General features: G+C 46.6%; 1 protein-coding gene across 2 annotated transcripts in view; it reads right to left on the bottom strand.

Moving 5' to 3' along the window:
• Positions 1–926: 926 nt before the first annotated feature.
• LOC311432268 (uncharacterized protein) overlaps positions 927–25,494 on the bottom strand; it is a 31,356-nt gene continuing 6,788 nt past the window's right edge. The window contains exons 3-6 of one of the 2 annotated variants that reach the window (XM_084510531.1): positions 23,787–24,436; positions 10,680–10,834; positions 1,187–1,268; positions 927–991 (exon numbers count right to left, since the gene is read on the bottom strand). In XM_084510531.1, the coding sequence (XP_084366657.1) occupies positions 982–991; positions 1,187–1,268; positions 10,680–10,834; positions 23,787–24,013 (474 nt within the window). In that variant the 5' untranslated portion in view covers positions 24,014–24,436 and the 3' untranslated portion in view covers positions 927–981. Of the gene's footprint in view, positions 1,269–10,666; positions 10,835–23,786; positions 24,437–25,494 lie in introns of both variants that reach the window. The other variant, XM_084510530.1, reaches the window with a different exon arrangement.

Genomic DNA, 25,494 nt, shown 5'->3' with positions numbered 1-25,494 from the left:
AGGCAGAGGACAATCCATGCTTTATATTACTGGCACATATGCTTAATTCAATCAGTCTGGTTTTTTTGTTTGTCGGTTGGTTTGTTTGTTTTCCCTAATGGGAAATAAACTGCCACAGGATTTTTAATTTTGTGCTTCAGAGCTCTGGTTGCCATCCAGAACAGGGGACCTTGATAGCAGGGCCTTGCCACACATCCAGGCTGACAATGCACAAGGGCTGCTGTTAACAGCTTCTCTTCTGGGCACCCTGCAAGGCATCCAGAGGAGATGAGGGAGGCAGAGGCTTCTCAGCTTTAACCAGAGAGCTGCTGTCACGGCTTCACTACTGCTGTGCCTTGTGGGTTTATTGCCCCCCATCACCCCACAATCAGCACTGCTGCTTGAGCCTTCCTGCTCAGCTGGAGGGGGGAATGGAAAGTGATAACCAAACATTAAATGAATAGAAAGGGGAACCACAGGAAAGTCCATCGTATGTCTCCCTGCCAATCCAGATGTTCAGCATGCTAAACTTTTGGGCAGGGTGCTGAGAGCATCAGAGCTCTGTCAGGCTGCACTTGCTTTGACTGGATCTAGACTACTGGATCTAGTCATGCTTTGGGGTGGTGGTGGGGGTGGTGGTCACCCCTCTGCAGAACAAACTAAGTTTAAAAACATTATCTCATGAGAAATTCTTTGAGGCTTTTCAAGCCAAGTGTTTGCGCTGGGTGAACTGGAAAGACCTTTGAGCATCACAAAAAGTTGGGATGGATGAAGGTTCGGAGCAGTTGTGGAAGGAATAGATCGGGAAGAGGGCAAATGGAAAATAGGAAGTGGGCACCCAAAAGAGGGAGAGGGTGAGGGAGGAGCACACCACTAACAGGAAAATGGAACTGAATCTGAAAAGCACTGTCAGCATACAACCACAAAGACAACCTCAGTCATTCTCATTTACTTTAACATTTTGTTTATTGCTCCATCACAGTTGCTGTCCTGTTCCAAAACTTAGCAGTTCCTACCAAAAAGAAAAATAATAATCTTTAGGCAGATGGCCAGTGTCAAAGCTGTTTATTTTTTATTATTTAACTAGAAAATTTGAACTTGGGGCTAGACTGGCTGGAGACAAACATTTCAGAAAATGCTCCTTCTTCCTCCCTCACCCCTCCCTAACTCCAGCTATGTCCATCTGAAGGGCTCAGCATCATGGCACCTGCCAGAAGGATGGTGATACAGGGTGGCTTGGGTCTCGTAACTTTCTGCTCTCTCAGCCCTCTTGTATTCGCCCTTTCTTCCTGGGAGAGAAACAGAAGCAAAGAGAAAAGCAATGTGAGGATCCCTGCAAGCTGAAGCGTTATCTCAGGAGTGGCAGGAAGATCAGCACTGACTTTCAGTGCTGCTGCCCCCAACCCAGGTTGTACCCATCCAAGCTTGGTGCAGAGCAGCGGTATGGTGTGATTACATCTCCAGCAGCAAGACAGGCCCTGCTGTGCCCCCCACCTTCCCACCCATCCTTAAGAAGTTGATTATAATAAGTTTCTGCTCTGCCTGGGCAAAGATCACCCTCAGAACTGAGACCATCAAATGACAAAGTGCAGGAAACCAAACTTTGTTCCCTGGGAACCTGTTCTGCCCTGTGTCTCTGCTGTTTCCAAAAGGGCAAGTTCAAAAAACTAGAGGAAAAAAAAGCACTGCAATGAGCTCAGTGATGTCTCTCAGGTCTAGGCGCTGCCTCCAAGTACCTAAGCTCCCTATTTCGGCCTGAATGGCCCAGGTTATCTAGAGCACATACACCACTGTGAGGCTCCCGGTGCTCAGAAGGGGGAACTGGAGGGCTGTGCTCCTTCACCCTGTCCTCAGGAGCTTTGCCTTGTCCCAGCACAAGCTGGCCTGGCAGGCTGCAGTAGGACACAGGGGCAGACAATGGAGGGGATGCCCCTCTCCCTGGGGTTCAGCAGGGCTGAGGCCGACCCGAATGCCCCCGCGTTCCCAGGAGCCGTGAGTCAGAGTGAGTCAGCCCCCGCAGGGCCGCCCTCTGCGCTCCCACAGCACAAGAAGCACTGTGTTATGGACGGCGAGGTTAATGAGGTGGTGGAAATGGCAACAGGGAACAATTGCGCTCCACAGCCCCGCGCACGCAGGGTTCAGTGCCCAAAACCCTCCACATGGTCCTTCCCACTGACCGCACATGGACCTCGTGTCCCTCCAGCCAGGGGAGATGTGGGGCCAGGCCTGCTCCTCTCCAGAGGGACACTCCTCTTCCCCCATGCAGCATGACAAGCTTTCCCCTTCCCCACCACCCAGACCCACCAGCACACCCAGACCCACCCACCTACAGAGACCCCATCCACACCCGGCTCCGGCTTCCTCTACACCAAAGGGGAAAAAGTATGCTCAGGCCGAGCTCCAAAGCAGTCTGCAGTCAAATATTGACTTTGCCGAACCCGATGGGAAGAGACGAGCCCACGGGAAGTTATGGGGCTGTGTAGGAGCACAGCAAGCTCCACCACCCGCCCACCAGCACAAGGGATGGTTGTTTGTGAGGGGGGCTGTGTTTTCTCAGGTTATATTCCTGCCTGGTTTAGCACACGGCTTACTCAGGCTGATTGCAATCAAGCCGCCCGATTTCAGCTTCTCAATCAAGAAAAAAAAAAAAAAAAAAAAAAAAAAAAAACACACAACACAGCCAGGCGGGTGCCTGCGAGAGCAGGGAGCAAATCTGCACGAGAAGGCTGAGGAACCGCCGTCAGCGACCGCCCAGGCTTCCCAGGGGGGCACGCCGGCTTTCCCCCTTCCTTTGGAAAGGTGGTGGTTGGAACTGGAGGCAGACAGGCGGTACCGGCCAAGTGCAACACGCCTCGGAGACAGGCCCGGCTCTGTCGGTGAGGGGCCCCGCGCTGTGCCGAGGCCAGCTCAGCTGTGGAAAACGGGGGGGAGACGGCTTGGCTGTGTGCGAGCGCGGCCGCCTCTCGCTATGTAGACATAAACTTTTCAAGGAAGGGTTGCTGGAAGGGCAGAGAGAAATGTGAAATTCAGGCCCGGCTATTTTTTTTTTTTTTTTAATTATTATTATTTTTGCAAGGGTTCATTCCCAGTTCCCTGGCGCTGCACACAGATGTTCCTCTGTGAGCTGGCTGCGCCCGCGCCAGAAATCCTCATCCCAGCAGCTCGCAGCCCTTCCTGGTGGGCATGGGGCCCACCTCACCGTGTCCCTGCAGGGCTGGAGGGGTTGGAGAAGTCACCAGGAGCTCTGAATTGCCTCTCCTGGGTGCTGCTGGAGAGAAATCAAAGCATCCTGGGCCTATGCTGCAGTGCTGGCCCACCAGGCTTCACAGGTCCCCTGGGCTCTGAGAGACAGACTGAATTGGGTGCATCCTATCAGAGCAACTTAGGCTTGGGGAAAGTGGAGTGAAACCTTAGCAGGCCAGTTTCAACAGCATTGATCTCTTCCTTGGTGTTCAGGGGGAACACTGCGTCAGAGCACCCCAACCTTGCCAGGGAGTGCCCGACTTTGTCTTGCTGGGTGTCCGTACAGAGCACTGATGAAGGGGGGACACGCAGCAGCGGGCAGGAAGGAGCAGCCTCTTTCTGCTTCACAGGTGGTAATGGCCATTGCTTGCCTGCCTTGTCTTTAAAGTAGCCCACGCTGAAGTGCAGAGCTCAGACATGCAATGCAAGGCTAGGATCTGTGGAAAGCAACATAACCATTCCTCATCGTTCATAAATCTGTTCTGCTATCCTCTGTATCTACCCCAACAAACTAGCACACCCCACTAGAAAGAGGCCCTGTACTGCCATACTACATGGGGCTCTCCAAAACATGGTGCCAGAAGAACAGAAATTGTGGGAGATGACCTGCACGTGTTTTCTGAGTGTGTCATATATTAAGCATCCTGAAGCAACAGCACAAGGGCCTAATTAACCAAAATGAATCTACAGGTGAAGGATGAAGCTGGAAGGAGATATTTTCCAGACCTGTGCTCTGAACCCCCACTGTGGAGGGAGGGATGGGGCAAGATGCTGCCAACAGTAAATCTGCTGCAAGGACCAGATTTAGGAACACAACTGTTCCACACAATTGCCGTGCAACCTCACACCCCTTCTTCTCCCTCCCTAGCACTCCCTCCTTAGCCCCAAATCCTTCAATATTTGCTGCATGAGCAGATCACCACCCCCAGATAGAACCCACCCAGCATCTCAGTGACCCTTCCGGGGCTGTGGGGAGACAGCTCTTGTCCAGAAGGGACAGCAATGCCAGGACCTGGTCTTGCTTGACTTGCCTTGATAGTTCTACTTCTCCACCCAATTTTGCCTGGGGGAAAAAGTAAAAAAAGAAAAAGAAAACAGAACAGCTCCATGGTTTGAATGCTGCCATGCCTAGATCCACACAGGAAAGTGGTGAGATTGCATCTCACATCCCAACTGAGTGCCCCAGCTGATGGGTAGATTTTTTCTTGGTTACATGCCTTCTCCTCTTTCTTTCTCTGCCATCCAGCACCACATCAGCCCATTTCATTTTCTTTATTTTCTCTGCCCACACAACTCACTCCAAGGCTACCTTTAATGGTAGACCCATTTGAATCATTATATTGATTGCAGATCCACTGCAATCATTACAACTAATCCAGCCTATTTCCTGAGCCAGCCCTAATGGGTGAACATATTTGTCATTCATAAGTGTTTGCCAAAATAGCCTGGGTGAGCCATTTCACCCCAGGACATTCATAGTAGCTATTTGTGTTCCTTTCCATTAAAACTCACTGAGTACTTAATGGCTGGTCTGAACCCTGCACATGTTTAAACCAGACTTGGGGGCTGGTTTGAGCACCCCTGTTCCCCTGACCTGTTTCTGCCCTTGCATCCCATGCGTGCTGCCAGAATGGCATGAAAACCTTGGCTGCACTGGTTCCATCAGTGGGTCTGTAATTTCCCAAATTAATGATTTTTCCCCCTATAGCTATTACTTTTTTTTTTTTTTTTTTCCGTCTCTCTCAGGTCATAGCTGTTCCTGGCTGTGGACACCAGAGTTACGTGGATTTTCTATTTGCTTCTTCAAAAGCACACGTGCATATGGGTGGAGAAAATGTACTAAATGCCAAAGATTATATTTCTCCAAGTGTTGTAGCGGGTTCTATGGTTACGGTCACAGAGAGCAAAGGAAATGCAAACGCTGAAGTGGCCGCAGGAGCTGGAACCCTGCCTCTTTGCATAAGGCTGGTGTGTATTTACCACCAGCAGCCATGGAGTAGGTCATCTCTTTGAAAATATACCCCATGTGCAGTGCTGAAGCCTGATCTGCCATGAGAGCCATTTCAGGGGATGGCTGCCTGAGCAACCCTGGCAGTTCCAGAAGTTCCATAACCTCCACGCTGCATTGCTTATTTCCATTTCCTAAACCCCGGTAAGGAGAAATAATGGTCACCCTTGGCTGCACAGAATCCTTTATAATTGTCTTGTAGTTCGTAGTTATTTGCTAACAAAGCAATATATGAATATCGCCATCCATGTATTGCAATTTGGAGGGTTCCATCCTTATTATATATAGGGTAAGGTGACAAAAACATCCTTGTTGATGACATGTTCATTACAAAACCTGACAAATTAAAAAAGGTCCTGAGGTAATCAGACAACCTTAAATAAAAAATATTAATATTTAACCCAGAAAGTGGCAAAACTGAGCCTGGCCCAGTCCCTATGGACGTAAATAAAATTCAGCTTTTGAATCAATTTACTTTCCATCCCTACTCTGACAGTACAATACCTTTGCCTGGCTGGGGAGGACTCTGCTTTCACTGCCTCTCAGTCAGGGCCATAGAACAAACAATAAAAACACAATGTGTCAAGACGTCAGATTTCAGAGGTTCTGCCTGTAAATTTTTTAGCCTCTGATAATGACTTTTTGCAAACAGGTGATAAAACGCAATTGCTCCCTCCATTTTAAGCAAGAGTGGTGTACGATAAGTATACCCGAGAAGGAGAAATATATTGTTCCTCAGCTCAATATATTCATAGTTTTAGACCTACACGTTGCATTAAATGAGTTGCCATCAATCAGCCAGGAAATGTTTTAGGTCTGCAAAGCGTGCCGTGTTTTAGAGAACCAAAGGATGTACTGCAGAGCCCTTCATCATGAGGACAGGGACACAGCTCTGGGAAATGGCTGTGTCCAAAGATAAAGCCTCATGGATCAAAACTCAACCCAAGGAATAACAGTAAAACAGTATTTACGCTTTTAAACGGGCCTGGACCCGCTCCCAGAAACACACTATTAACAAAGGCATTACAGGAAGTCTCTGCTTGATGGCTGCATGGAGGCTCTCTGCTGTCACCTCTCTCTTCCCCCAGGAGGGCAGGAACCCCACTGACACGAGGGATAATTCTGCCCTGGCAGGAACAAGATTTATGTCACTGGGAGAATTTCATAACCAAAATGAGAACTTTACCACACGACCTTTTTTTCTTTTTAACATGGATAAATGACCCAGGCTTGAAATTTATAGATATAAAACTTCTGTGGCTGTGCTCCCATTTGCCTAGTATTTGCACAAAAACTATACTAGCTTTGTGCACCTGACCTCCACAGGTCTTTACTTGTAACTTGGATGCTCATGCAAGCTGGAAATGTATCTCTGAGATGAATCAAACCCTTTCTTGCCTTGATCCTGCAGCAGTGGCTACTCAGGGCAAGGTGGGCCCACCAGTGGAAGGTGTAATACAAACACTGCCATCTTTCATCAACATTTCTTGCAATCACAACCCAAGGAGCCACCTGGGAACTACCTACAAGGTTAAAATTTGTCTTTGCAGGAAAATCACGACAAAATAAACCACTTGTTGAATGCAAATCTCCTTCACCACTGTACGAAAGCTGCTTTTATGTATGGTCTCCTTCCAGAACAGAGAATTTCAGAGGAGTCACTGCAGCAACACGTTGGTTGGTGTGGACCAGATCTGGGCAGACTTCTGCAGGGTAAGACTAGTGTTACAGTTGTACAGACTCACTGGTGGAAGTATGCCGAGCAGGTATTGCTAGAAGAAAAGAAAAAAAAAAAAAAAAAAAAAAAAAGAATGAAAGAATGTGGCACTGCATTCTATAGACACAGCTTTAAAACTGAGACTAGAACCAGAAAGCAAAGTACCCAGTTTTGAAAGGACGCAAGGCAAGCAGAGGTGATGGACAATGACATGAATGTCCTACAATTCACTGCTTTGTACATTAACTCTTACTTGAAAGATGTTTCTGGGCTGAGATCCCGAAAATGTATAGCTCTTAGCACATGACCCCAAAAGCAGTATCGTGGACACAGCTAACAGGGTACTATGTGTGAGGGGTATCCTATGGCATTAAGGAACATGGTTTAGTGATGGGACTTAGCAGGTCATGTTGGCGGTTGACCTTGAAGATCTTGAAGGTCTTTCACAACCTCAGTGACTCTGTGACTCTATGAAAGAAGCAGCCCAGGACAGGAAACGCTTCACCTGTCCTTACTGCCAGGAGAAACACCCGCACAACCACAGCCTCTGCTTCCCTGCACCGCTGTGGTGTGCTGAGCCCCACCACCACCCACCCCGTGCCCAGGCTGAGGAGGGTGCCGGGAAGGGGCCACCATGGTGGTGGCAGCTGTGGGATGAACAGATGTCCTCGGCCGTCCCACAGCAGCTGCGGTCGCGCCTGCTCAGGCCTTGCTGCAGATTGCCAATTTTCATTACATGGAGCGCTGAATACTCGTCCAGCGGTAACCACATGTCATCACAGCCTGCACAAACTGAATTTCAAGTGGCAACCTGGAGATTAAATGAAACTCTATTAGCCTGGGTCTGTTTCCAAATCAGGTTTTAACTGTTCTCTTGTTTTTATACCTGAGCACTTCTCATGCAGGCCTTCTCCCTCCCACCACCGCTGAAAACATGTAGGTAGCTGAGTCCAGACAACTAAAACAGACAGAAAAGTTGCAGGATTTAAAGAAAACAGAGGAAGTATGGCACTGTATCAGCCCCTGGCTTCCTGCAGCAGTTGTGTCTGGGGACCAGCGCTCAGCTTTGTTTAAGAACACGGTCGGGTGACAGCGCTGACAGAAACTGAAGTGCTTTCATCCCAGACACGGTACTGGGGCACACTGGTCACCTTGGGTAAAGAGTCGCTCGGAAGGAGCTATTCTCAGAGGAACAACGCTCGCCTCGCTCCCTGCTCTGCCCACTTCCAGGCAGTGATCCGCAGCCGACCACAAGAACAAGAGGCAGGAGGGAAGGAAGGGAGCTGAATGCTTAAACACTCGGTTGGCTGCACGTTGTGAAATGTATTACATGTAGAATAGGTTAAAGAACATAATGAGGAGGAGAGAGAATATGAAAGAGCAGATGCATGATTACTGGTATTGGTCTAATGTGTATTTGTGGTAAGGCCAGAAGACATAGGAAAGCCTCATCTTGAGAAAGAAAAAGCTCAGATCAGATTCTTGCGTACCCGACAGTTTTAAGTCTTGCAAAGAATTATGATTAACCTGAATGACAGCACTCGGAGCTCCAGGAGAGCTCAGCGAAGCAAATCAGGCTGAACTAAAATTAGCGGCGTCTAAAATTCAGCCGTCTGCTTGGCATCCACACATGATGCTTCCCTGGCCCCAGACCCATCGCATCACTCAGCTTTCCCAGTGCCGTCAGCTCCTTGCTTTCAAAAGCATTGCTGAGTGAAATGTTGCTGTTCACATGCAGCCTGCACCTGCCTGGAGGCAGCAAGCCCAATTGCTAGACGTAGCTTTTTTTGTTTTTCCAATATTTCCTCCAATGTTTATTTGCTGATTGTTTTCCATGCAGCTGGAATTCAAGATGTGAAGTGGGGACTGGCTGTCAGTGAAAGGATGGAAAAAGACCAGAGATAATAGGACAAGCTCATAGGTCTAGAAATATGCTGGGATCCCACGTGGCTCAAAAGGGACGTCAAATGTGTCCCGAGAAAGGCAGGGAGGGGTTTACCATAGCTGACGTGCTATAGGGGAGTAAGACATGTCTTACAGCCTAGGGGGCTTCTAGGGGGACTTAGCACAGAGGTTAAGTGTGGGAGAACCCGACACCCTCTGTCTTCACTGCGCAGAGAAAGGCCAGGCTCGCTCACCCTAAGCATCTCCTCAGCTTGAAGCTATTCCCATTCACCACCTAAAATGCCATGGGCCAAACTGAAGCAACTGATGACTCTCTACCTTTGCCCAGGCTCTTGCTCACAGTCTCTGGAGGGACCGGTGTGACTGTGGTATAGATCAGCTCACCAGCAGCAACCCCCAAACCAGGTCTTTCAAAGCTCCAGTTGGAAAATCTGAGTCCAAACTGTGGCCTGAATAAGAGACTGAATAAGGTGGGAACTACTCCAGTAATATGATCCAGTATTTGTCGTCTCACGGAGGCCAAGAGTGCCTTGCAAGGAGCAGCTTCTCCTAGGGAGCTTGAAGAGGCTAACATACAGCATGAGGACAGATTAGCAATCTAGCTTCCCCATGCACTCATTTCCAGCTGTAGAAAAGCCCTCAGAAATACTGGGAAACACTGAATATGTTCTTTTTGCCTGAAGAAGCAGTAAGCTCTGATGATGATGTAAAATGCACTGGTGGCATCTAGTGAGAAAGAAAGCTCCACAAGGGCTGGCTACAAAAGCAGATGAGCAGCACAGCTGCAGTTCAAGTGCCAGGCCAGCAAGGACATGTTGGAACAACCCATGAAAAAGGCAAACCAGCACTTCAGGAAGACAGGGTGGCTGGCAGTAAATCAAGGATGAGGCAAGGGGAATCCAAAGAGGGCAGAGAAAGAGAAACTGAGATTTATTTACCCACATTACAACAGAAGAGGTGACAGCAAGGTAGGGAGAAAACAAGAATACAGAATATAAATGAACATATTAAAAATCGATACTGAATTTCTCCTTGTATCAAAATGCAGAGATCATTTAAAGAACCTGTCAGGGCCCTAAACAGAAACAAGAAAGCACACACAGGCTGTGGTGTTCACTGTCATCAAGACCGCAGATCTCTGATGACTCATATAATGAAATCTTCATTTGCACAGCTAAATACCAAGGGAGTTTCAGGAGCAATAAAAAGCCACATGTCCCATGATTACACCAATTTCAGTAATGCACATGAGGAGAAGAGTCACCTCTTGCAGAAGTCTCTGCATCTACCTATTGGAAGGGCTCTTTGCTCATCCTCTTTAGCATTTTGTGTCAGATTTTCATGTCTCCATGGACTGGAGATATAATAATAATAATAATAATAATAATAATAATAATAATAATAATAAATAGCACTTGTGATGAGGAATTTCCACAGGCTTGTCTGGGGACTGACTTTCAAGGTGGAGCTGCAGCCAGGAGGATGTGACTGGGTGCTAACGGAGCCTACCAGGTGGAAAACACCCAATTTAGAGACAAGCACCAGTGGAAGTGGCAAGATGAGTGAAGAATGGCTGGCCATGTATTTCATTTACTCCACCTCCCCATCCTGCCAGGCTCCATTTTGGACTTTGCAGACACCTTTCCCCGACAGCATTTGCTGTTGGTTGCAAAGGGGTTCATCTGCTTCCTGAGCTCGTCCAGAGCGACTCCTCTCCCATCCCCTCCCCTTCCCTCCTGCTCCAGCTCCACCACCTCATGGCACGCATCCTTCCATCTCTTCCAGGCGGTTCAGGGACTTCCATCAGCACTGACCTTTCCTGCTCACCTTCTCCCGGCCGGACACAGGCGGTGGCACTCGAGGCTCTTATCAGCCGGCGCCGGCTTTGAGAGCAGGTTTCCATGGCTACCTCGATGCACGGCAATGCCAAGCCCACAGTGACTTCCAAGAAGGCTTCCTGCCCCGATAGCCGTCTTATCTCACTGGGGAACATGAAACAGAAAGCACGTTTCATCAGGACCACCAAATTAGATGTTTTTTATGGTGTGTGGGGCAAGTGGGATCCCCAGAATCTGATAAACCAAACTCATTACTGTTGGGTGAAGCAGGCGGAGGAGGCCACTTTTGCTTGAAGTACATAAACGTTGGTTAAGAAACAAGCATAAAAAGCAGTGTGAGGCATGATCATTCAGGCCTTTTCCACTGTATTTAGGATACCTAACATTTTGCATTATAAACAATCTGTGCAGGTTTGTAGGGCAGGCTTTGAGACGGCTGCTGTTTGCAGATCTCAAATGCAGGAGGTAGAGCCCTTGGGTAAAAGCCGTGCCTCTTCCTAGCCTTGTGAACTGCTCTCCCAATTTTTTTAAAGTAGATAAAGCATTAAAAATGAATTGCTGTTTCACTCCCCCTCATTCCCTCACCCCGTACTCTTCACATCCACCCCAGGACATCCCAGAAACCTTTTAGCACTGAGCCACAGCACCCTACAGCAAAGAAATGCTTGGTCCAAGGTGCTGGGGCCAGGCACGGCTCGCACATCAGTGCCACCATTGCACGGATGAGGAAAGCAGTGGGGAGGAAAACAAAAGCAAAGCAAAGAAGCAGAAGAATTAGGGCTCTGTCACAGCAACTGTTCTCAGGCCTGGCTTGAGAGCTGTGTTTGCCATTAGGAAATCACCTGCAGAAAACTTCCCCTGCAGGAAGGCCAGGAGGGGTATGAAGCCAAGCACTTAGGACTTGAGAAATGCCAGCTTCCTCAGAACATCCTGTCTTCCACATACACATGTGCAATGGAGTGCTGCACTTCTCCACCAGACCCTTGCCTGATTTTAAACACAAGACAGAGGCAAGGAGGAGCAGAACAAAGATGAAGACAGTCATTTTTGACAGTCCCTAACTTTGGTCTTACAGACTTCATAACTTCAGGAGCCTTCCTTTACAACTTGCACATTTCAGTATGCTGACGCACAGGCACACACAGACATGTGCAAGGAGGATTTTCAGCCACCACCAGCACGAGGAGCTGAGAAGCAAGCTCCTTGCTAGCAGAGGGGCAGCACATCTCCCACTCAGCACAGCGCTATGCCCATCAGCTGAGTCACAGGGCCAGGTGCTGAGCTTCCTATCATAATTGTTTTCTTCTGGTGTGGTTTCTGGAAGCCCTGGGAAAAGGTAGCATGGTTACAAGGGACAGAAGAAAGCAGCAGCACATGGAAAGCCCATCCACATCCCTTATTTCTGCCATCTCAGGCAAGAGATCCCTAGAGCTCCCTCCTCAGCTCAGTGCCTGCCTTTCCAAATGAGGGTTTTGAGACAGCAACCCTCTGCCCTGACACCCTAACATATCCTCTGCATCAATGCACCAACTTAGCAGGCAATGAAGCCTGCTTTCCTTTCTCCTCATGCTAAAAGAAAAGCTGGCACTGCCCAGAAACACGTTACCTGTCAAGACACAAGGCACGGATCAGCCTCCGGTGACTTGCAACCCCCCAGGTTTTTTTGAAGTTGCAGATCTGTGGTGATTTTTCCTGCTTTTAGCAAAAGGCTGCCAACAATCTGTTGCAAATGTCCTTTCTTGTAGTAATGGACCATACAGGTCCCATGGCAGTATTAGTTTCCTGCCTGGATAAGCACAAGTCTTATAATCAGGGGGTGGATTTGCAAAGGCACTTGGTGGCTTTCACTACCAAGGGACGGCAGAGAGGGAAGCCGTGACTCCACAGGTTTCATACAGACCATTTTCAGGTTTTCCTCTCTGGGCCACACAGACCTTTGCCTGAGGCACTGCTACTTTAAAAAATAAATAAATAAAAGTAGGCTGCTTAGCAGATTTTTTGGCAAGATATGGATCTTGCAGTTAATTCTGTCTGAGCACTCCTGAGACGTACTTATGCACATGCATGTTTTTATTTACAGAAGACTGGCACACCCATGTCTGGCTCACTCCGTAGCCTTTGTTCCAGAGACCTGACGAGGCTTTCAGAAGACAGGATCCCACATTAAAACGCATTATTCCACTTGCAAATAATGAGGTTTAATTTTGCTTTCGGTCGGTATTTGGAGGAGTAAATCTCGCCTGTTTGAATGTTCACAGCTCATGAATGCAGGAGAGGTGTGAACGCAGATAAAGCAAGCATATTTTTAAGTCAGAGCAAATACTCACAGAAACGTACTGTGTCCTTCCAGCCTGCTAACCAGAGAGCACTCTGGGCTGCCCTGTTTGCTCTGGAGCTGAGCAACTCCTGTCTGTGCAAGTATCAGACAGAGACACATAGAATTGACCACATTTTTTGTCACAAATAATTTCAGAGATTTTGGTCCATGGTGTGTTTGCAAGCGAAGTTCTTTTTAAACAGCCCTCTTCGGTATTCATACCCATTTGGCAAGTGCTCCAGGCAAACAAATTTAAGCCTCCCAGTGGCTCACAAGCTGTGTCCATTTGCTCTCCTTAGCTCTGCAACAGGGTGGTGGACCCCAGGTTCCTGCATGAGCAGGAAGAGATCCCCCCAGGTTAGGCAGAAGCAGGCAGCCCTGCCTGGATCAGCAATGCTCCCTGCAGAGGTCTGGTGGCAAGCACAAATGGACAAACATATATACCCAGCACCTCCTCCGCTTACAGACTAGACCGCCAGCTAACAGGTCTGCTCTACACGATACACAGGAGCAACTGGAGTTGTTGTGATAGGTGCCTGTGTTATTCTTGGCTGGTGAATCATTTATTTGCAGAAGAAAAAAAAAAAAAATCACTTCCAGGGTGGCCAAATTCAGGCAACTCCACTCTGTGTGGAGTGTTTGAACATTTAGCAAGCAGACACAGGCAGACTGAGGGCAAATTGTTCCAGCTGCTGCTGATTGAGGTGAAGAGGTCACCACTCCCCAGCACTCTTCACTGTCCCAGCCTTTCCCCACACTAACAGTAATTATCACATTCATGCTTTTACCCAGTTTAAACAGATCAATAGATCGCTTTCCAACTCAAATCTGTAAACTCTCCAGTTTAATAATAATAATAATAATAATAATAATAATAATAATAATAATAATAATAATAATAAATCTAAGGACACACTCCTGTTGAAAATATTTTTATAAAATTCTGAACCTCTTACATCATTGCACAATCAACAAAGTAATGCAAATGGCATGAAGCAGTGGTAGGAAATGATGGCAAGAAAGTTACAACAACCAGCTGAGGACAGGCTGGAGGGACCAACAGCTGGAAGAGGTCATCGAAGTCAACAGCTGGAACGGGGATTCAAAGGGAGAGCAGGCAAATTCGTGGAAGAGAAATACGCAGGGTGTTGCTAATGCATAGAAGCAGCATTCGATTCAGGAAATCTCTGAGGACAGCTGAAGGCTGGGAGCGCATTCAGGAAATGCATACTTGCCCTGTTCGGAATCTTCCCCAGACACCGACATCTGGCCACTGCTGGAAGCAGGACACAGCCCTAGGCAGATCTTTGGCAGACACTTGCCACCTGGCTAGACAGATGTAATGGGCAGCCCACATGCCTGAGGAGTTGGACAGCTTTGTTCAAATCCCTGCTTTGGTTCCAGCTGAGAAACTCTGGCTCATTTGGGTTGTAATGACACAGGGATAAAATATGGGAAGAAGAAGGGGAAGGTGGCAATGGGCCGTGAGCGCTATCAGCCAAAGATACACCCACTCCATAGGCAAACTATGCTGTATAGTCAACCTATACAGTCAGGCTATACAGTGCTGTTTCTTTTAAGGGTCGTTAAAGACGGTGAAGCAAGGCCAGATTGCCGTAGAACAGGCGATGCCAATGTCTGAGGGAGATAAGCTGATCACAGGTCTGTTTTCAGTGTCTCTTACCAAGGATACAGATGGCCCTGTGATCAAGTGGCATTTGCTACTACATTCTTCAAATGGTGCACTTGGTTTAGTCCTCAAAACCTCTCTTAACAGTTTTGCAGAAGTAATATTGCCTCCACTTTTTAAGGTCTCTCACACACACTTTTTTTTTTTTTTTTTTAACAAAGTCTGTTGAAGCAAGTGGAATAAGTGGCAGCATCTATATTTGATCTGCATCATTAATACTGACTTCTAAAGAAGGCAGTTGACACAGGGCAGGTGACAGGATCAAATGTGTTGTTTAAGTGGGCACAGGAAGAATAACCATCCATCTTCCTTGCATCCTGAAGCTCCACAGAGCATGTAAATGACAACACTTTCATGTCACTCGATCAGCCAGTTGGAACAGTCCTGGGACCCGTTTTTTCAGCAGTTAGTATAGATCATACACAATCTCTCCGCGGGGGAATCACGAGGTCTTTTTCTAGACGTGCCAAGAGAACTAAAGCATCACCTCTCAGAAACACTGCAGTGACCAGTGTAGGTTAGTATTGGCCCCTGCTGGGCAAATTTGAGGCTAGTGAAATGTATGTTGTGGGCCGCACATGTTCTCCTATGGCATGGTGGAGTCAATTTTCCAGAGTATCAAGAATATGTTCAGTCCTTGATGTCATATTTAACTTCTGTCTTGCACTGGCAAAACTTTAAAGATGTTTAGCACAGATGTGAGGTCACCAAGGCAAGGTGAAAGGTTTGGCAGACACCTTGGGTTAATCTCAATGTGTGTTCAAGTCATAAAGCGTTAGTTTGTGAAAGACATCTGGGACTCACACAGACCAATTCTGAGGGATCTGCAACTCACCCTGTACTACTGAAACCCAGGTGCCACGTCAAGACATGAACTGGACAAAACCTATGCCTCAGGCACCAGTCCTGGGAGCAGTTTGCCAAGTCAGCCTCAGGTCCAGCCCTTGCAAGGTACCTGAGTTCACTGGCCATTGCGAAACTGCTGCCTCAAGGCATTAGGAATGTCTCATCTTAATGAAGAGCATAGTAAGACCCACAATTTGTATTGTGATTTCTATAGGAGAGCTGCCTGTATCCTCCAGTGCGTACTGCTGCATGCCCATCCTGTGGATCTTTGCACAGCAATAGCACCCAGAGATGAGCTAATGAGGACAAGGACTGGCACAGCAAAGGAGCTATGTACCCAGCACCAGCCCAGAAACCTCCCCTGTGCTGCAGACTTGAGGTTTTCACTCATGTCACAATGAGAATTTGAAAGCTTCCTCTCTCCAGATCTGATTTTACTTCACTAAAGATGTCCAAAGCAAGGCATGACACTGACCCTGTCTCCCCTTTGGGTATGGTGGTGTGGAAGCCCATGGGCAGACCTGTGCAGCTTTCAGCCTCTTGTCTGCTGCAGGGAATGGGCAAAACCACCCTCTTCTTTCCTAGACGGACTTGCTACTAAAGTTGCAAGAGCACTTCAGCAAACTGCTCCTGCAGATGCTCCTATTGATGGTAGAGCCTTGCACATGGGGATCCCGACATATTTGCTGCACGTCAGCTCCTGCACCTCATTCAGTAAGAATTCGTTAATCTATAGGGTAGCTTTTCCAGCCAGAAACCATAACAGCTAGAGATAAATTAAGCCGGAATTGGAGCTGGACCAAGAACATCTGAGTAATCCATCCAGCCTAAGCAAGATCCCCCAAGACGGGAAACCTCAGCAAGAACCTAGGAAGAGATTATAAAAGAAAATAAGTCCAGGCACTGCATTCATGAGCTGGTGGGATGGCCAGCAGAAATGAGAACACATGAAAGGCTGTAAAGCCTACTGCCAGTACAGGCTGTTACAAACACAAGTTAAACATAAGGCAACCTCAGCCGTCACCAGAACTTCTTTAGAAAGAGAAAAATCACATCCTTCAGGACCTATGGTTTATTTTTGCGGCTCTGTCCTACGGCATCTTCTGCTGTTGCCTTTCCCTGAGTACCTGTGAGAAAAGGGGAAAGGAAAGCTAACAAATCCCTCGGATAGAAGTAGTGCACCCTCAGGTTGAGCTGCAGCCTGTCAGATGTATTTCCCCATTATCACAGAATATGCTAACATCATGCCTGTCCTCAGAGGAAAGAGTACGGAGAAAAAAAGTTACAGTGCCATGGTCTAGGTCTCCATCTTGGAGTTGTAGGGCCCAGGGATCATTGTCATGGTGTTTTTCACAGCCTAAACACACACTGCAGGTGCCTGATCAGCGTGGCGGGGACTTACACCAGTTAACAGTGCCAGGAATTTTTGGGCTATTTCTTCACTGAGTCATGCTTCTCTTGTACAGTAATGATGCTCCTGAGGTCAGGAGTTTTACCTCTGTCATGTCCCTCTACCAACACGACTGTCCTACTGCTCACTTCAGGTTATTTCCATATTTCCTGAGGACAATGCCTGGACAAGACACTTTTCCCCAGAGGCACTGCTGGCTGGTAGCACGCAGTGCACTTTCCTTCCCAAATCCCACAGAACCCCAGAGCAGCATTTCTCCTGCTTGTACAGAGACATATCCCATTTTAATGCAATGATTTCACATGTTTCTAGGAAAAAAGGGGGGGAAAAAAGCATAGCTTGTCTTTACAAGGGGCACTGCCTTGAGGGTCAGTGAGGCTCTGGAGTACAGGAAGGTGTGTAAGCATAGAAAGAATGAGAAAGCTGAGAGCAGAACAAGGCGACTTGTATAGGAAGTGGGATAGGATAAGGACTGCCAAGCTTTTAAAAGAAATTGGAATTTAATGAAGTGGTTGAACAAAGAAATTGAAAGCCTCCTTTGCCTCCTGCAAGGGTCGGATGGATCTGAGCAATACTTGCCTTGGCCGCGTTACAGGGCTGTTATTTAATTTTAAGTAACTTGGAAGCTTTCAATGTACTTCATAATTTTATTGACATTTATGATTTGAGTTACTTAATCTTGAAAACACAAACACAACACTGCTCTGTCTCTCACCCAAGAGGAGGAGGAGTCGGTGCCTGTGATGCTTTCATGAAGCAGATCCCAGTACTGTTTGCCATGGGCCAGCTTCTGCATCATGTCATTGCTAGTGGAGGACAGGCATCTTGCACTTCTGCAGTACTTGGGGGGAGCAAGGCAGCTCAGCAACAGGCACTTTTCAGTTCTGAGTAGCTGGATACCTATAAAATAAGCATGCTTTGCAAGGCTGGGACTCAAGCCCTGCTCTGGGAGAAAGCCCCCAGTGCTCCCATGCTGCGCTCAGGCTCTGATCCTGTGATCTTTCCTCCCATAAACCCATAAAGCAAAGGATCCCACAGAAACAAGTATGAGAGCTGCTGGTGTATTTAGTCTCACATTAGCAGGAATCCCCAACTTGGATGTCCTAACACTCAAGTCTGTTCACATGAGAGGGCAGATGTTGCCAGTAATCACATGCATTAAAATGGGAAGATATACGTAGGAAGTCTGAAATTAATTAGGGTCTGATTCTGTTCTCATTTAGGGGCATGCAATTCCCGTTGACTCAACAAGATGTTGCACCCTTACGATAGACTTTGGTCCTTAATTTTAACACCATGAAATTGGCGTTGACAGTTCAAAGACATTACAGTAGCAGAAAGCTTGACCCTTGCTCTTTGCTACCAAATGTATTTTCAGAGTATGACCAATTTGTAAAGCTGAACATTACACTCATTAGTTAGTGAATGGAGTGCACTTTGAAGATTAAAAGTGCTATTATTATTTCCATATTTCTTCTAAACACGGCTCCCATACCGAAGCCATGTGTGTTAAACCTAAAGCATTAGCTCATGCGGGTTGTTTCAGAGCAGACCCTCCTTGTATACCCCCATTGCCCTGCCTCCAGCTGTGGTTTCCAGATTGTTTTGTTAAGGTGCAGTCAGCGATGTGGCAGGGCGGAGGGCCCACCAGGACCTTCCAGCTGGGGTTTCACAGCTGTGTTGGGGAATGGTAACCCAGCAGCTGCCTTAGGATCCCTGCAGGGGTGGAGACAGGGGATGGCAGGCTGGAGGCGAGGAGGGCAGGAAGACGTGAGGGTGTGAGGGAAGAGGGAGGATAGGCCCAAACACACCTTCAGCCACCTCACGCTCACCCCACCCCAGCTGGTGGTGCACCGTGATGAGCACAGTTTCGAGGGACGTAGCAGGATGGGAGCTGGAAATAGTTGAGTGAACACCAAAGCCCGCAGGAGTTTTTCATTGGGTTTTGGCGGACTTTCAGTCAGACCCTGAATGAAGCAGAACCTGCCTGTTTGATACCAAATTCTGTAGCAAGACGTGGCAGGTACTGATGGACACACAATGAACTGGAATGAGCAGTGATGTTAATCCAGTGCTATCAAAGATCGGGCTTGTCGTAGGATCCCATTTACAGCCCACAGCAGCAGCCCTGCTATCACTAAGGCACATGTTTCATCTGCACACACACATCGCTCAGTACGGCCTCAGTCTGCAGCCCTGCATTTGCTGGCTCCTTCCCTGCTCCCAGATGCTGCAGTTATGATCTGTCCACCCCAGTTCACCCCAGCAAACCATCTTACCCAAACTTTGTTAGACCCTGGCTGCCGGCATTTTATTTCCCTGCCTAAACCATCTCCAGTAACGAGGAGGCTGGTAACAACCTTAAACAGCATATGTAAAAATTCACTTATCTTCCAGCCCAGCTTCCAAGGCTGCAGGTGCCGTGTGGCTCCTGTGCACTTCAGGGCTATGAGCTGAATTTCAGCTTTCAGACATTTTCTATTTATCACAATTCCCAGATGCAGCACCGGTGAACATCCCGGCACACCTTCTCACTTTCACGACGTGCCAGGTAAGGAGAATATGTCTAGACAGAAGGCAGGGCTGGAGCTCAGGGTAATTTTTCCTCCAGCAGCCCCTTGACAGCTTTCAGCACAGGAATGACAGCTAGGGATTTATGGATGGGTTGCCAAGTCCAAGCAGACAGATACCTTACTCAGGTGCTTTTGTGGGCTTGGGAGACATCAGAGACAGCTGCCGAAACAGCACAGTGTGGGAGGATGTGTTTAGTCAGGGCTTTGTGAGGCACATTCCTGAATGTTTATTAAATTCGAATTCAACTGCACAATTTATGACTGCTGAGCAGGATACAATGCTCCGACAGACAGACAGACACAAGTACTGAGGCTGAGCTGCAGCTGACCTCAGTGGAAATTGGGACCAACATTTTGAGCATTTGGCCCAATTATTTATTTTTAACTTGAATATTGCACTGTGGTCTCCCTGTACTTTACAACTTTGATAGCAACCAGATTGCTCTGTGTGAACAAAGCAAGAGAATAGAGTGACTACAACTTTTAACTGCCGCTGTAGGGGAAGCTGCAAGACACAGCAATAGGCACACGTGAATTTATAGCAAAGAACTTGATTACTGGACTGCTTATTCAGGAACTACAGCAGCACAATGTAACAGCCTTGTCATCCGATGATTCAACAGCAGAGACTTTGTTTTGTTATACAACTACAGCACTGCAAAAACAAAATGGCACTTGTTTTACCACATTTCTGGAATATAACGCCTTTTCTTCCCATTCTTAAAAAACAGAGAGTGCCAAATTCCAATGACTGCAATAAGCCTCCCATCTTGGTTCTATGGCTCTTCTGCTTAATGCTTCTTCTCAAGGAAAACTTGTTCAACAAGAGCTCAACCCTGCCTTGAACACTTAACTTCTACAGGAGATGCTAATATAGCCTGGATAGCCAAGGAGAGATAGGGCATAACTGGAAGGAAACCAAAGAATGCAGAGAAAACAGCCACAAGGCACAGCCATTTATGTTAGGGAGGTACCAACCGCACCGTGGTGTTCAGATGTCAGGTCTGCTCCTTCAGCTGCAAACGGGAACTCAGCCTTGTTACCTATGATTAATGCATTCATGCCTTTAAAAACTTGCAGCGCTTTGTGAGGTGAGTTTTCAGGAGAATTACCATAATATCCATTAAGTGATTGTGTTAAAATAAATAAATAAATAAATAAAATAGCCTTTACGCTACTTAGCACTTCTGCCCGTCCTCTGTACAACTTTCCTGTACACTTCAGAATGAAAGTCTTGAGTGCCCAGACTGCATTTGAAGACATTAGCTTGTAACTAAGCCAAGCTCAAAATGATGGACATGTGATGAGTATATAGACTACTGGCAGGGTCAGCTCAACAAATCAGTCATTTCCACAGCTGCCTGATTGTTTGTGCACCAATATTTGAAAAACTACCGGCGGCAATGCTGCCTCAGCAGTGCTAGTTAGTAACATGCCATGACCAATGGTCAAAGGGACGAGCACTGGTAGGAACCAAAGAGTAAGTCAGTCCCTCGTGGCATGTCAGCTCCACCTGCACCTAGCCTAATTTGTCTGCATAGGTTTTCCCTAGGAGCAGTGGAGGGAGAACACGACACTTGCAAGAGGCAATTCATCCCTTCTGACTTATCTCAGAGCAGGTGTCTCCAGCTGCCTTATGATAACAACTTCATGCCTTGCTTTTATCCAGCTCCAGTTAGACAAGGTGTGCTTGGGTTTGCCACCAGTACGACAGGAACTTTCAGGGTGCCAGCAGCTGCAGACATCCCCAGAAATCAACCAAAAACTAGAGTCCTGTATCACTACGGACCTCAGCCATCTTGCAGCCAGGTAACTCAAATAAGTTTTAAGCGGGGCATGTTCCTCTGCTTTGCATTGCTCTGCTCTGCTGCTGAATTTACTGTCTAAAGCAAGCACTCCAGACCATCTGAAATAACTGCTTATGCAAGTGAAATAAATTAAAAAAAAATAAATAGCAAAGGCTTGCAACTCATTGAATTAACCTGAGATCCTTGAATTAACTTAAAATATCCCTAAAGAGTTGCTGTTTGTGTTCAAAACATACTGCATTTATTTCAAATGTTGCTTAGCCCCCAGACCTGCGAGCCCCCCATTCTCTGGCTGTGACTTGCAGAGAGGCTACCATACCCTTGGGCTAGAGCAAGAAGGCACTTGAGCTTTTAAGTTTGATTTCTTTGCTTACAGATTTAATTTTCCTCTGCAGGGCAAATTAGGATTGTTTAAACTGTATTTTTCTTGGAGTAACATACAAAGATTTCTTTCAAATGCCCCCTATACTTTTTAGTCATTGAACTGTTTGAAATTGAAAATAAGCACTCCATCTTAAAGACCTTTGTCTCTGAATTCCTTGGGACCAGAGGAAGTGGACATTTTTGCAGTGCTAATGGCACCATTTCCCTACAATGTGAGGACTTCTTCAGTCTGTCTGTTAGATCATCAGGACAGCGATAACTCTGCATGATTTCAGATAAAAGCCTCTGATGTGCTCTAATTTCCACAAAATAAATTGTCTTTATCAGCAATATTTCCTTAGGTCAGCATTCAAGACTTACAGGATGGTTTACATTGCCAAGAGCAATGTGTGCATTTAAATCTGTAAGCAGATTTAGCATCCCTCTTCTGAAGCACAGCGTCTTGCTGCCTGACCCCTAGCATACTGGTAAATTGTGTACATCTTTTGGAGCTCACGCTTCACCCTGTGAAAGGTGGGAACAGTCAGTAGCTGTAAATACACACTGAGAGACTTCGGCCACATTCTCATATATCTCTTTTCACTCTCCAGAAAGAGGAAGGTATAAACAAAGGCTCCCTTACATTTCTTCATCCTCACCCAAAGATTCCAGTACAGCATGTTCCCTAGGGCATCCAGAAAAAAAAAAATAATAATAATAATAATTTTTAAAAAGACTTTCTCTGCCCTCCTTATGAGGGGCTACCCATGAACTCTGGAATTGGTGTAGGCAACCCCTTGTATTTTGGGAGAGCACACCTACCCCTGGAGAACCGAGTGGACATTATTACTTGCAATTGACCAAGATTTACTATCCCCATGGTGACAGATTCAGACTCTTATTCAGCAAGCAGAGAAGCTGGTTTACAATGTGAAGTTGAGTCAGCCATTTACACCAGAAGTTTGCTACTTTGAAGAGTGATGGACCATGCTGTGGTGAAGGAGTAGTCCTCTAAGGCTCAGGTCACATGAAGCTTCTCAAAATAAACGCCCATAATTCATCCCAAAACTAGAAGGGAGCCTGAGCATGCCTCAGAGCACTACTGATGTTGAGCCATCTGACTGCGTATGATATATAGTATTATAAGAATGTTTTGACTCCTGACTGTTGAGCAACAGATTGTTGCAGGAACAGCCAAAGGAGAGACTGTGAGTGTTTAGCAGGAAAGAGAAGCAAAACGTTCCCAGGCATCCCTACATGTCACCTTTAGTAGTGAATTCACACACCAGTCTCTGCAATAGGGATTGCAGTATGAAATCTTTGGTGTCCATCAGTAAAAGGTGATTGGAGGCTCTAGTCACAGAAGATAGCAGCCTGGAGTATTAAAAGGATGCTGGACAGAGAGTGTCATGTCAATGATCTTGATAAAGGCTTTCTGTGTCAGCCTAATGCACAGCACAGGGAGCGGACTCAAGCACCCCGACAAAAATGGCAAGAGCAGCAAGAGGGCATTTAGAATCAGAGGAGGGATATGTGACAATTGGTTTGGTCAATTAGAAGGATTTACACTTAGCAATGGCAGTTCAGATCCTCCTATTGTGCAGGTATTCACATTAGTCCTTAAAACCTTTGCCTGTTGTCTGCATACACACAAAAATGCATAGCAAAAAGGCATAGCAAATCTTGCCAGAAAGTGAAACTTGGGGAAGAGCAGAAACATTGGGAAATTCAATGCAAATTTAGTTGGTTCAGGTCCCACAAAGGCAGAATTTTTTTCAATGTTGAAACATTCATTTACAGCGTAAGAAGAATTTAAAACTCCTTTCAACACCTCCTTCTGAGATGGCATTTTCCATTTTACAAGCACCCTGAGTTGCAAGCAAAAAGGTAACCTAAAGGTAACTACCTGCTGTTTAAGGCTCTCACCCCAAAATAAAAGTTTTCCAAATGAAGAGCTACATCTCAACCCAAAATTATTTTCCCAGAATTGAATTTGAATTTTACCAGAGAGCCTAATAAAACCTTTGGGTTTTGGTCCAAAACCCAACTTCTTCTAGTTCAACCCAGACGGCATCTTTATTTTCTGACCTCTGTTTGCACGGGTCTGTTTCCACCATCAGCTCTGTGCTTAGTGCTCCCAGCTTCTCCAAATCTTTCACAAGTGAGGTGATTTTACCCTGGAAGAACACCAGAAAAGTCATCAGCTTTCTGATTGCCCAACGTGTACCCCTCATACCGAGCAGCCAGTCACAACTACTATGAAAGACAGGAAGAGCTGAGAGAAGACTTTCAATGGGATACACGGTGAAGGTCATGACTGATATTTTCACAAACAGGGAGGCAAAAATACAAATCCCAGTTAAAATATGTCTGTAGCTGCTTTGTGTCCCCGGAAGCAGTGGAAGGCTGTGTTAAGCCTGCTGGACTTTTGAGAGGGGGCAAATTCGTCTCTGACTCTTTCACTGCCTTAAGAAAACCTCCTCCTCTTCCTTCTCCACCCGCACACCCCCACACAATATGCATGCCAGACTTTTCTCAGCTTTTATTTTTTTTCTTTGACTCCTACTTCTCAGATATCACAACGATGGGAGGGGAAAGGGGGGTTAATTGCATTTCTTAAAAAAAAAAAAAAAAAATTAGGAAGTTAAGCTTATCTCTCTGCCTGCATATGGGGAGCCGTGTGTCCTGGATGAGTGAGCTGACGCGAGATGGTTTCTAGGCAACTTCTGCAAGCCACACTGAAACAGGAATATGAATTAAAATCAAAACCAAAACCTAAACAAGTCAAACAAAACAAGTAGTAGCTACTCCATGCAAAACCGGTTTTGACTGACTCGTAAAGTTCATGCAGGGTCTTTGGTGGGACTGTTAAGGAGAGAGAAATGAGCACCCCTGAGCCAGCACCTCTAGTAAGCCACGTGGTGGTAAGTGCATTTATGCAGACAACATACATAGCTTGTGTGTGATAAGGAGCCTGTCATGCCACGTCTGTGCAACAACACGACTCGAAAGCTGACATGCCACAACCCAAATGCTCCAGGAACACCAGCCTGAGGACATTCAGGGGCTGAAGTGGTGCGATTGACTCCAGCTCTTCCCTTTTCCCAAAATAATTTTGCTTTGCATTTATCAATTCATTATACATCTTCTTCAAGAGATTGGTACAGCTTAGGCAAAAATGGCATTCTTGGGAGCAGCCTTTATTTGTTTCTTTTCTATGTAGCACAGACATGAGGAGGATGTCCCAGTGTCTTAGTCAATTTTGCAGTACTAGGAGTAAGTTGCTGCACTTTTTTTTTTTTTTTTGTCTCAGCCCAGGTTTCAGGATTAATATGAGGCAATCCCACTCCCCCAGAAATTTCTTCCAATATCTTCTCTAATTTATTAAGCTACAAAGGTGTCAGGCAGGAGATAGTATCACCAATGTGAATCCAGCGCTGCGTCATTTTTCCAGTGTCAGAGTCGAATTTAGTGCCCAGTGTCTCAGCTGGAAATGAATGGTTTCACACGCCACACCTCCAACTTTGTTTATGAGCCAGCATACTAAGGGATACGGGTGTTTACAGCCTTCCCAGAAGTCATGGATGGGCAAAAAAATGTGTTGCAGGGGTTTTAATTGTCAGGACCCTAGTCTGCTCCTGTATTTGCTAGCACGAGTGAAAAGCAATAGCAATACCAAAAGCCAGAACTTGACTGAGATCAGGGACTTTTCCTTGCTTGAATGAAGTTGGTAGTGGGTACTTTATAAGTCAGAATCACCATCATAAATCTAAAACCTGTTTTTATGTCTCAAGAA

The sequence above is a fragment of the Aythya ferina genome, assembly GCF_964211825.1.
Source record: "Aythya ferina genome assembly, chromosome: 2".
Lineage (NCBI taxonomy): Eukaryota > Metazoa > Chordata > Aves > Anseriformes > Anatidae > Aythya > Aythya ferina.
Note: the sequence above shows the minus strand (reverse complement) of the source record. Positions and strands in the feature narration are given on the sequence as shown.